The sequence below is a fragment of the Enhydra lutris genome, unplaced genomic scaffold (genome assembly GCF_002288905.1).
Source record: "Enhydra lutris kenyoni isolate GAN:26980312 unplaced genomic scaffold, ASM228890v2 scaffoldscaffold19, whole genome shotgun sequence".
NCBI classification, from domain to species: Eukaryota; Metazoa; Chordata; class Mammalia; order Carnivora; family Mustelidae; genus Enhydra; species Enhydra lutris.
In genome coordinates, this window is record NW_019154103.1 from 20,904,222 (window position 1) to 20,917,175 (window position 12,954).

The 12,954-nt window shown below is 42.1% G+C and overlaps 1 protein-coding gene across 6 annotated transcripts in view; it reads left to right on the plus strand.

The window, feature by feature from the left end:
- Nucleotides 1-317: 317 nt before the first annotated feature.
- Nucleotides 318-12,954, plus strand: part of LOC111148454 (calpastatin) — a 111,805-nt gene continuing 99,168 nt past the window's right edge. For all 6 annotated transcript variants that reach the window (XM_022505006.1, XM_022505008.1, XM_022505007.1 and 3 more), the window contains exon 1: nucleotides 318-508. In XM_022505006.1, coding sequence (XP_022360714.1) covers nucleotides 434-508 — 75 coding nt within the window. In that variant the 5' untranslated portion in view covers nucleotides 318-433. The remainder of the gene's footprint in view (nucleotides 509-12,954) is intronic.

The following is a 12,954-nucleotide window of genomic DNA, read 5'->3' on the forward strand; positions in this document are numbered from 1 at the left end:
GGGTCGAGGCGTAGCCCGGCCACGCCCTGGTCCCGCTTTCCCGTTGCACAACTGAAAGTTACGTCCCGGCAAGTGGAAGGAGGAACCCTGAGACCTCCAGCCCCTCCTTCCCGCGACCACGGGTAGCCGCGGAGTCCGGGGAGGTGGGGGGGACCTCTGGGTGAAGACAACGGGGGTGAGGGTGTTAAGTTTTAGCCCCGGGAGCCCCGGACCGCTACAGCGGGGACAGCAGCCAGCAGCGGGCAGGAAGGGGAGGACCCGGCCGGGCAAGGGGGAGCCCCCGCGCGGGCTCGGGGCTGGGTCGGAAAAGCTGCCTCACGGGCGCGCCCTCCTGCCCCTCCGCTGCTTCCCTCCCTCCCAGAGCGCCCCGCCCGGGCGTCCCTTCTAGTCTCCGCAGTGCCCTCCCGGAGGCACCGTTTGCAGCGGTCTTGCCATGTCTCAGCCGGGCCAGAAGCCGGCTGCCTCCCCGCGGCCCCGGCGCGCGGCAGCGGCCCGCCATACCCAGGAGGTGAGTGTGGCTCCTCTCGGAGCCGCAGGGCTGAACGCTGGGAGGACCCCTGCCCCGGAGCCGTGGGCCACCTCCTCTGGCCGTAGCCTGCCTGGCCCCCCGCCCGGGCCAGGGAAGGGCGCGGGGCTCGGTGCCCGACGCAGGGCAGGTGGCTGGAGGTGGCCGGGTTTTCCCCACCGCGGCCAAGTGAGCGGGGCGTGGCGCGAGCTCCACAGGGGGTAGCCCGCGTCGGGAAAAGTTGGGCGGTGAGAGGTGGGTGAAATAAGGATGGGGGTGCAAGGGCGGGGAAGTTCATACGGGACCCCCCCAGAGTGGGTGGGGTAGTTTAACTGGACGACGGAACCCTCTCTAGGGTGTAGAGCCCAAGCTGCAGGGCGTGGCATCTTCCCTAACTAACATCGAGCCAAATCGGGCGGGGGCGGGGCCAGCCGGCGGGGGCGGGGCCAGCTTCGGGCGCCGCCCAGGTGCCCTGCCTCCGAAGGCTTCAGGGCTTGCAGAGCTCAGAGCCCGCCCGCTCCAAGGCAGGCGTAGTGATAACCCCTTGCCTGCCGCTCCGCACCCCGCGTCCTCGCCGGGCCCTCCGCCGCGCGGCTCAGAACAAACCGGTTGTCGCCATGGCATTCGCAAGCTGGTGGTACAAGACGGTAAATAGGAGCGGTCGTGCTTGGGCAGGAACGGGAAGGGAATGTGTTTGAACCCTTTGCCTTTCCGGGAGTGAGGATGAAGTATGGTCCGGGTTTTGGCTGGGAAGGGGTGGGGACCAGGTGCGACCTCCTCTCTGGACTTGAGGTTAGGCTCCGGGAGAGGCCGAGACTCACCCTACTGTGGTATGCAGGCGCGCGCCCGGGCGTGCGAATCGATATGAGCCGATGCAGGAGGCTCTGCTCGGCTCACAAGTTGAATGCGGCAGGAATTGTTGCTGGAGGAATTCCGCCCCTGGATGCGGATCCCTAAAATGAACTCAGCTCGCAGAGAGCATAGATCTAGAGTTTTTAACTGGTAAGCAAAGCTCGAAACTTTTAGAGGAGATGTTCTCGGACATGCGTTTTCCAACATAAAGGAGGAGAGGCATCCCCGAGGGGTGGCAAGGAGAAAACCCAAAGTCCGAGGAGCAGAAGCAACTGAGATCAAGACCTTTGTTGAGAATGAGACAGAGAGAGCAAGATCGTTCTATACTTTATTCCACAAAAAATACGCAAAAGGTGTGTTGATGGGTGAACATCAAAATAATTATATCCCATTGATTGATGTGAGGATTTCAAAAACTTAGTTTAAGTACACCTCTTTCTCAGCATGTGGTATTGGGAAAAGCAAGGTTATTGTGATCCAGACACTCTTTAGAGAGAAACCTTATATTGGAATCAGTATACTGTGTACACAGTAGAGAATAAGACGGTAGTTCTTTTTCTCAAAGGGCAATGAGTCAACCTTTCTGAACCTGTTTCCACATCTGTAAAATGGGGGTTATAATAGGCACCACATAAGGGTTTGGGAGGACGGATAAGATTCATGAATCAAAGTACCATACCCATATACTTCTAATGATTGGAAATTTCAGTTTCCCTTTAGATATTTCATTGTAATTGTTTCTCATTACATTTCCTGGGCTTTTAAAATGTAGCGTCTTATTTATGTGCTGAAAGCAAAAGTTTGCTTTGAGTCATTATTGTCCTAAGGTTCTTATCATAAGAAGCACATGAATTATCTGCAGATATGGATGGCAGTATTTCATAGTTAACATCAGACTTCTCTTTTCAAATTCATGATTCTCTAAAGGATATTATGTTGGAATGTTTGAGGTAGTTTAAATCAGTGCCTTTAACCCTGTTATTTTTAAAAAAATTTTTTAAAAGATTTTATTTATGTGAGAAAGAGAGAGAGCGTGAGTGGCGGGGGAGGAGTAGAGGAAGAGGGAGAAGCAGACACCCTGCTGAGAAGGGAGCCCTGTGCAGGCTCAATCCCAGTACCCTGAAATCATAACCTGACCCAAAGGCAGGTTATGACCCACGGAGCCACCCAGGCACCCCTAACCTTGTTATGTTTAGGTGTAGTCTGTCATTTTGCTAAAATCTCTCATAATTCAGTTTGGGAACTACTATAAAATTTTTTGCCTCTTAGAATCTGCAAACTGTCTGTGATAAGCTTTGATTCTTCCCGAACCAGTGCCATCTGGAAGAAATGTTGTGAGAGTCACATATATACTTTAAAATTTCCTAGTAGCCACATTAACAAAAGCAAATACAGGTGATATTAATGCTAATAATACATTTTATTTAACCTGCTATATTCCAAACATTATTTCAGCATATAATCAAAGTACAGACCATTGATATATTTGAGATCTTCTTTTTATATTAATTTTTCAAAATCCAGTGTTCATTTTATACTTATAGTAATTCATACTTGTTACATTTCAAGTACTCAAAAGTCATGAATGGCTAAGGGCTATAGTATTGGACAATATAGCTCTAGACATGGCTTCCTAATCATTTTTGTTTGATAGTTATGAGGGGGTGATCAAAGACCATTTTGAGAATTAAATGAAAGCTACTGACCATTTTCTTTAGCAAAATACACATACAAATGCACAAAAGCTCACCCATAAATCCTCTGAAGGTCCACGGAGCCAATTTACAACACACGTATTTCACATATATGTAATATAAATTACAATATGCAATAATATATGTAATATAATAAAATTATGTAGCATTATATACTCTATAATATATGTAGTGCTATTTATATATAATATTATATACTTTTATATAATATTATATACTATATATGATTTATATATGTATTTTAATCATGTGTATCATATATATGTATGTATGTGTATGTATGTATACATATATATTCTATTAGGTATATATTAATATATACATTAATATTAATATTGGTATATCCTTTTGGAATATCCTCTAATTAAAGTATCTGGTAAATCCTATAATTAAAATATCTTTATTAAGATCCTTTAAATACCAAAAAAGACTGTGAATGACCTAACTTTAAAAATCTGGGCAGAATAAGATAAAATAATTAAAAGATGTATTTATGATGTTTGTTTAAGGGAGTGCTGCCTATAAAACCAGTCAGTGAAACACATTTCAGTGTGTATTTTCACACTGAATACCGTCAATATCATTGATCTCATCTTCCAAAGAATTATGTGGCTGTAGAAAAAGAAACCAACAGAACAACTTTAAAAAGCTAGATCTGAAAAAATTCCGATAAGCATTGTAATAATGATGAAGCATGAAGGAGAGTCAATGGGTTGACATCAGGAATCACATTCCTGAGTCATAAGTAGACTTGATTAGGCCATGTTAATTAAAGATGTTTCTTAGTCTAATTAGAGCCATGAGCCCAGTGGTGGCATGATCCAGGAGCACAGTCATTTGGGAGGCCCCATCGTTGTGGCCAGTTCGGGAAGAATGTCAGAAGCCTTCCATGGCAGGACAAACCATTTGGTCGCAGTGACTTTTAGGAGTAAGAAATGCAAATAACAGACTCTGAAAAAAGTACACAGGCTTTAGAGAGACTGGCAGAATAGAGGTCAGACACAGCTTTGCCCTTTTGGTTGCTGTTTGGAAACTGGTTTGCTTCCCATTGCAGATAAGACTTTTAAATTGAGAGTATCATCTGAGGATGTTATCTTATCAGTTTTGGCACTTCCCAGAAAGTAAATTATATTCTACAAGCACTTTTTATAACAGTGATGTAGCTTGCTGGGGTGGAAACATGGGTGGCCTCTTGAGATTCTAAGGTGGGTGGGTAGGCATTTAGTTCTGAGCAGGTTGTCGGGTGTAATACAAGCCTTCTCTGAGCAGCCCTTCTTTATTCTATTCTTTTTCTTGAGATTTTTTTGTTCTATTCTATTCGTTTGTTTAAATTTTATGGTGGTAAAATATACACAACATAAAATTTTCCATCTTAACTATTTGTAAGTGTTAAGTGGAATTAAGTACATTCACATTTTTTTAAGTGTTATTTGTTCAAATAATCTTAAATACATGCAATGTTGCATTCAAACCGAGAGCCCTGGGATGGAGAGTAGCACGCTCCACCAACTAAACTGCAACCATCACCACCATCTATCTCCGGAACTCCACTTATCTTGCAAAACGAAAACTCTAAGGCCATTAAAAATAAATCTCCATTTGGCTTACGTATATCTGCTTGAATACATAGCACTGTGTTCAAGTATCTGTGTTGCTTTTTTTTTCATAGTCTTTTTTTTTTTTAAGATTTTATTTGTCAGAGAGAGAGAGAGAAAGAGAGAGCAGCAGGCAGAGGGAGAAGCAGGCTCCCCGCTGAGCAGGGAGCTCCATGTGGGGCTTGATCCCAGGAACCTGGGACCATGACCCAAGGCGAAGGCAGAGGCCTTACTGATAGAGCCACCCACGTGCCCTGTTTTTTTTTTTTTTTTCATATTCTGTTGTAAACATAAAAATGTATCAGGTGTCTTTCAGTTAAGAAAAATGTGAAATAACTCCACCCAATGAACACTATTTATGTAAGTTGCCTTCTCATTTGGAGGAGGCATTTATCCCAGGGAGAAAGGGATCTATGGTTAGAGTCTCCTTAAAAAAGCATGGAATTCATTTTGACTGCTGAGAACTTACAGAACACAAAAATGGTTTGATAAAGGCCAAGCATGGTCACAGGTAGTTATTGTTCACCTGCTTTGTGGCAGGTTCTGTAAAGAGTTCATGGGGGGAGCGCCTGGGTGGCTCGGTGGGTTGGGCCTCTGCCTTCTCAGGGTCCTGGGATCGGGCCCCGCATCGGGCTCTCTGCTCGACAGTGAGCCTGCTTCCTCCTCTCTCTGCCTGCCTCTCTGCCTGCTTGTGATCTCTCTCTCTCTGTGTCAAATAAATAAATAAAATCTTAAAAAAAAAAAAAGAGTTCCATGGGCATAGCAACTGTGCATTTCTCATAAATAAAAATCACAAGTGCATCCTAATGACTACTCCAAAAGCAACAGAGTAACTGTTGAAATTCTCATGGCATCTCTGACTTAGAGAAAATTCGAAAAGTCTTACTCCAGGTAAATCCCAGAAGCTGAACTTGGCAAAGAAGCAATCGATGCTACCTCTGAAAACCGGACAAAAGGAGCATGCCCTTAACAGTGTCATCTTGGCTTACCCATGAGAATGTTCAAGTGTTAGGAAAAAGCATACATAGGGTTTAGGAGAAACATTGGGATTTCAGAATTATGGCCATGCAGTTAATCCTTAATATGTGTCGTTTATATGAGAATCCCAGAAAATTATCCTATAATTTTAGAATTTGATAACAAATGTTTTTAGAGGAGCAGAAAGATACCATGTATTAACAGGCCAGACCTTTTACTTATTTCTTATATTCTTATATATTATTCTTATATATATTCTTATATTTACTTATTACTTATATTCTTGAGTAATTGTTCTCCATACAATACTTAGCACATGGTAGCTACTCACCCACTTTTTAAAAATAAATCAGCTCTATTCTTCTCTATGAGTTAAGAGTTTTTAGTGTGAAAACCAAGAGAAGTGGCTAAGATATTGCCTTTAGGTGACTCTAGGGAGATACATATGCTTGAGATAAGAGGCTTCTAACTTTTTCAAAACTTTTTATCACAGAAGAGAGGTTAATATAATGAACTCTTCATATACCCATCATCTTTAATAATTATCCACGTGGTAGTATTGTGCCACACAATATTACTTCTTCTTCTTCTTATTTAACTCCCAGCCCCACCAACATACCCGCATGCACGCATGCACACACACACACACACACACACGCACACACGCGCACGTGCGCGCACACACATACACACACACCTCTGTGTTCCAAAGTATTTAATTTTGTGTTATGTTATTTATTTTATTATTTTTTTTTACAAAGAGTGTGCACAAGAGCTAGCCTGAGTGCAAAAGGAGGATGGGCGATGGGGGCAGAGGGGCAGAGGGAGAGGGAGAGAATCTTAAGCACGTTCCACATCCAGCCTGGAGCCCCATGCAGGGCTGGCTCTCAAGACCCTGATATCATGAGATATAACCTGAGTTCAAATCAAGAATTGGAGACTTAATCTACTGAACCACCCAGGCGTACCCCTGAAGTATTTTAAAAATGGGGAATTGCGCATTTAAGGGTCATGCCTGTGACCAGTTTGGATGGATTGTTTGGAAAAGGAATTCTTTATTCGCTGTGCACTTTGTTTCCTTAGATGTAATATGGAAACGTGAGACAATATAATATACAACCATAAGAGACAAAGTACTAAACTCACATTTATCAGATGAACCTGGTTGCTTTGTACCTAGAAAAAATAAGAAACTAAATTCTCTGCTCTAACATTTATAGTCTTAGAAAATGAAACCTTTAAACCTTTGCTTACATCTCTTATTCATTTTACTGTTTCATAATTCAGCACAATCTTGTTGATGCCAGAGAAAAACAAGGGAGTGGAATAACTTTTATTGTATTCTTAAAACGAACTAGGCAATGGGCCAGGCTCCTCATTAACATCAGCTCCTTTCAGAAATATGTCGGCCCCTGGGCTATGTACTATTAGCTTCATTTTACAAGTAGAAAACAGAAAGGTTAAATTATTTGCCCAAGGTCACATAGCCTTTCACATCCAAGCTTTTTCTGTCCCATCTGAGTTTGTCAGAGAATGGAATGCCGGGAATTGGTTACCCAGGTAACAAGAGGATGGGAAGCCAACTGGGGAGGGCGAGGCAACCCAGAGATGAGAAATTTCAGGAAGCTGCTGTCATTTCTATGCAGAAAGGGCTAGCAGAGAGCTGGATCGCCCTGTGGAAACTCCCAGCTGCAGCTAGCCCTTCCTGCAGAAGACATTACTACAGAGCCTTCCAGAGGCAAAAAGGAAGGGGAAAGGCTACCCTCTCACCACCTCCAGTCTCCTGTCTCTGTCTCCCAAGCCTGAGACCATCTATCCCAAATATCCCTGGTCCAGGGAGCATGGGGAGCAGGGCCCCAGGGCAAGGAATTTACCTGAGGGTAGAAAGGCCCAGAGCTGCTCCAGGGAGATGGTTTTAAAGCAAAAACAACTTTACGTCTTGGTCCTTCTGTTTGTTTGCTTGAACATTACTGTTTTAGCAAGCAAAATACAAGAATAATATTAGGGGATTTTGCAGGAAATATCAATTTATACGTTATCTTTTAATTTTTCAAGCTGGTTTTTTTTTGGGGGGGGGGGGGAGGGGGTGGGACCGCTTTCTTTTTTATCTAGTTTACTGACCTGAATGGAGCAAAAGTACTTCTCAGGCAGTGTTTAGAGGTTTATAGAAATAACAGTCATTCAGTCAAGAAGTATTTGTCACTCCCCTACCACAGGGCCAGAAAAAATAAGAAAATAGCTTGCCCTCTGGTTGGGAAGACAAAATATACATTTATGAAGGAATCAGTAAGCAAGAGAGTATAAAATGAAGTTTTGATTTGTTTGCTTAAGAAACTAAGAAAATCGAGACTAATGAGCAGATAGGAAGATACAATGTGCCATAAATAGGGCAAGGCTCAGAATTAGTCAGGAAATGCTGGTGTGAACACAGGGCACTGTGCTCCTTTCTTGAGCAATCAAGAGTTTACCCAGGAACCCCAGAGCCGCCCAGCCTGCCTGACCAGGGGAATCTCCCTGTGGATGCCAACTCAGTGGGGTGGTTTGAAGAGCAGAGCCCTCTGCTTCTTGTCACCGTGCCCACAGATCTCTCAAAACCAGTCGTCTCCAGTCCTGGCTGCATATTAGGATCAGCTGGGAAATCTTAGGAAAATACACCTATGCTCACGCCCAACTCTAGACAAACTAATTTCCTACACTCTGGAATGAGTATTTCCAAGCGTCCCGGGTGCTTGTGATCTACACTGAAGAATGAGACCCACTGCTAAATGAGGGCTTTCTGACCTTCAGAAGGACCCCCAAACGAGCTTTTCTTGCCATATGCAATGGTGTGCAGCTGAGCTCTGTGTATGAGGAAAGTCTAGAGGCACCAAGATAACCTTTTATTGCTTCATGATTTTGCCACAGCTGTCACTGGACATGCAAATATTGATCTCTGTGGCCTTGACTGAAAGTTGAAGAAGGAAAATTTTTGAGTTGTTTTCAAATAATCTTTACTGTTTTTTCAAACAATTTTATTAAAATATAATTCACAAACTGTGAATTCACCCACCAAAACATACAGTACAATTCAATGTTTTTTAGTGTATTCACAGAGTGGTGCAAGCATCACTTCTATTTAATTTTAGAATGTTTTTGTCATCCCCTAAAAGAGAACTCTGACTTTTTTTTAAGAAGCAAAGGTATTTCAGAAGCACACAGCATTTGTACTCTCTCAGTTGGGCTTGCACTTGTTGAAACTCAGTTTTTTCTGTCTTTTATCTTTTATATATGTGTAGAAGTTTGCTTTTATTTTCTTCTGTGTTACCTATGCCCTTGTGCATGTGGGTAGTGGTGGGGAGGGTGCCCAGATGGCTCACTAGCACAAGTCTTCCGCTGGGGGGCGCTCACAGGCTGCCAGTCCTACTGCTCTTGGCTCTTCTTGATCTCCACCCCCCCCCACCCCCGACAGGTTTGTGGGTTTGCTGTGGCAGAAGATTTTAAGCATATAAAAATCTTTCTCCTCCAATGAGGACAGAGGGCAGTTCTGCTTGCCAAACACACAGTGATCCACGGGGCTGAAAACAGTTTGGAATATTATTCCTTTTTGAGGGAAGATGGTGGAGTCCCTTGTCTGCTTTTTCCCTGCTTCTGAACTCCTGCTTCTTTCATCTTAACTGCACGCGTTGGCTGTCTTCTGTAGCCTTATTCTCCACATGCAGTTTCTACTGCATTAGGGTTGGCATCCTGCGCTTCCTGTCTTTCCGTCTCCAGCTAATTAATGCAGGACTGAATTTACAACCAGGGCTGGTTTTGTTTGTGTTAAGATTTTATTTATTTATTTGACAGAGACACAGTGAGAGAACGAACACAAGCAGGGGGAGTGGGAGAAGGAGAAGCAGGCTTCCTGCTGAGCAGGGAGCCCAATGGAGGGCTGGATCCCAGGATCCTGGGATCGTGACCTGAGCCAAAGACAGATGCTTAAGGACTGAGCCACCCAGGCAACCCCCAAACAGGGCTATTCAATTCGTTTTGTAAAGCAAACCAGTTTCAGAATCCGGAGGTTCTATTTTGGTTTGTAGTTTTCATTTTAGAGCACTAGATTGAGTCTTTCTTGATGTGAATCCCAAGATCTCTGCTAGCTTTTCACTAGGTCCAGAGTAGCCCAGTTTCTGGCCCATAGAATATAACCCGGATATGTGGTGTGATGGAGGAGGACCTCACCTTCAGATCCTCGATTTCTTTATCTGTAAACGAGGCGTCAGTACGGACCTCTGGAGCTGCTGTGGCGAGTGAAGGGGATCTGTTACGGGAAGTGGTTAGCACTAGGCTAGCACAGAGTAAGTAGAAGCTTGGGACATACTGGTTTCCTTTCCCTCATCAGAAAAGTCCTCTGTGGGCTTACCATTTTTTCGTTCTCTTTCTGGACCTAGCAGTGCTTTCCTTCTCCAGGCTTCTCTCACCTCTCCCCACCCCACCCACTGAGCGTGGTAGTGGACACGGTTTTCTCTCTTGCCTCTTGCAGCATGTTTCCTAAACCGGATGGAATCTGACAGTAATCGTTCCCAAATATTTCATTGCATCAAGCTCAGTCATGTAGAAAGTGTGTAATTATGCCACGAGTTAAATAATGAGGCATTTTGTATTAACTATACTCAAATTTTTTAAAAAGATAATAATAAATTTTAAAAAATAAATAAAAAATCAGACACTTTGACTATCTCTCACGGAAAAGATATAACTGATTTTACATTGCTAATAGATGGCTGAATATTGACTAAGCCCTGAAAAATGGTCAGGGTAATGGTTCATTCATAAAGTTGCTATTTACTAGAAATTAAGTAGTGTTAGGTAATTCTTGTTAATTCTCTTACATGATGATAATATTGGAGTTACTTGGAGAAAATTCTTCAATTTAAGGAGATGTTTAGTGAAATGGTTAGGGGGGTAAAGTTTTAGGATACCCTCAGTTTACTTTCAAATGCAGGTACATATCCAAATACAGATAGAGAGATAGATCCGTCTATAATATATGCAAATATGGCAAATGTAGCAACAATCTTAGTAGTTACTGGATCTAAGTGGTAAGAATATCAGTACTCATTGTATTATTCTTTTAATTTTTCTGTGCGTTAGAAAAATTTTATAATAAAAGGGTGGGTTGGGGCCCCTGTGTGTCTTAGTTGGTTAGACATCTGACTTGAGATCTCAGCTCAGGTCTTCATCTCAAAGTCATGTGTTCAAGCCCCTTGTTGGGTGTGGAGCCTACTAAAAAAAAAAAAAAAAAAAAAACTGGATTAAAAAAAGCTGGGAAGAGGGGCACCTGTCAAATAAATAAATAAAATTAAAAAAAAAAAACAACAACCTGGGAAGATAAAATCCATAAGTTTCCTAAAAAATGTTCTCATTTGATTGTGTTTTTTATGTCATTATACTTCTTAATGTTGTAAAAAAAAGCTTTCTACTGAGAGCAAATACTTCTTTAGAAATCACAAAATACCAATTCTTATAGTACATATTTGTTCTAAGTTGTCATTATAACTGAACATTTTTAAAAAAGATTTTATTTATTTATTTGACAAAGAGAGAGATCACAAGTAGGCAGAGAGGCAGGCAGAGAGAGAGATGGGGAAGCAGGCTCCCCACTGAGCAGAGAGCCCAATGCAGGGCTCGATCCCAGGACCCTGAGATCATGGCCTGAGCTGAAGGCAGAGGCTTTAACCCACTGAGCCACCCAGGTGCCCCTAACTGAACATTTTTAAAAGTATCTATCACGTATATCCCTCTCAAACTATTCAGAACCTACATCATTTGAGGGATTTTGAGCATTTAAATGGAGACAAGTAACTGATAGTGTTGGTTAATCTGAGGGACTGAAATTTTGGAACACCCCCAGGAAATGACTTTCCAAAAACTTTTATTTTTATTTACTTTTTTTTTTTCTCCATTTTTTAAAGTAAGCTGTATGCCCAATGTGGGACTTTAACTCATGACCATGAGATCAAGAGTACATGCTCTTAGGACTGAGCCAGACAGGGGCCTCTTTTAAAAATTTTTAAAGAAAAACATCTGTATACCTAAATTTTAGGGAGAAAGGGCTGTCTGCACATTTACTGTATGGCCGTGGGACATAATATATATTAGCCATGGAACAGGAAGCAGAGGGAGACCTTGTGGAATGCAGGGAACCTTCTAGCAGACAAGAGCAACTGCCTCTTTAGGCTTTTTCCTTTCCAAAGTAGACTACTAATAGCTCCCGAGGAGTGAAGGAGGCACTCAGTACACTCAGTAAAACAGTGCATGTTTTCATTGCTACTGTCTGCCTCTAATCTGAGAAAGATAGGGATCTGAAGATATTAATAATGAGTGTGATAGTGTTCTAAATTTACCACTTCTGGAAGAGACAGATCAAGTAAATCTCTCACTATAGATCCATTCCTCTTAAATTCTATCTGCATGTGGTGAGTGATTCTGTCCCTTAGTCTGGCCTTCAGGAATCTTCGAAAACTTAGCTCTCACCATCTAGCACTGATACATATGTGGGCTTTTAGATTTTTTTTTTTTCCAGATTCATTAACTACTCAATACTGATTGCCCTCTACTATGGACTGGGACAAGGTGAAACGGGCCCTGTACTGGGCTTCATTCACCAAGCTCTTGAAACCTGGGGGTTTTTCAGTGAGTGGATTCCATTTACTGATCCATGACAGTGTTACATTTTGGGAAGAATTTTCCATATATGAAAGTGATTTGCTCCTAGTTTTTCACACAGAGAGCTCTTAATGCAGGGTTTCATCCATGTGTCTGATATTTCTTGGATTCATGTTTTAATTAAAATACATGTTGATATGACTAAAGAAAATATTACCTTATTCTATTTAGCATGGAATAGTGACAATTGGAAAACCTGCTATGCAAACTGTCCCATTCACTAAGTCTGTGTCCTTATGAAAGATCAGTAAGTTCTTATTCTTAGTTTTTTCATCCCTAAAAAATCACATGAGCCTCTTTTTTTGTATCAAATAAGAATCTGTATTGTAGTAAATAATAAAGAATGATATAAATTATTATTATTAGTATTACTGATACTACCACTCTTCTTAATTCAAATAATTCCATTGACTTACATCCCCAGGTTATGACCTGCTTTGGGGAATGTTGTATAATTTTGTATTTTGGCTTAACTGAAGATGGTTGGGATTGAACCCAATGGTGAACTTTTATTTCCTTATAGTTAGGTTATTTTTTCCCACTTTCTTGCATATCCCACAATGTGCAAGAAACGAAATAATTCTTTGTAACCCTTTTCAGGAACATATATATTTTTTAAAAT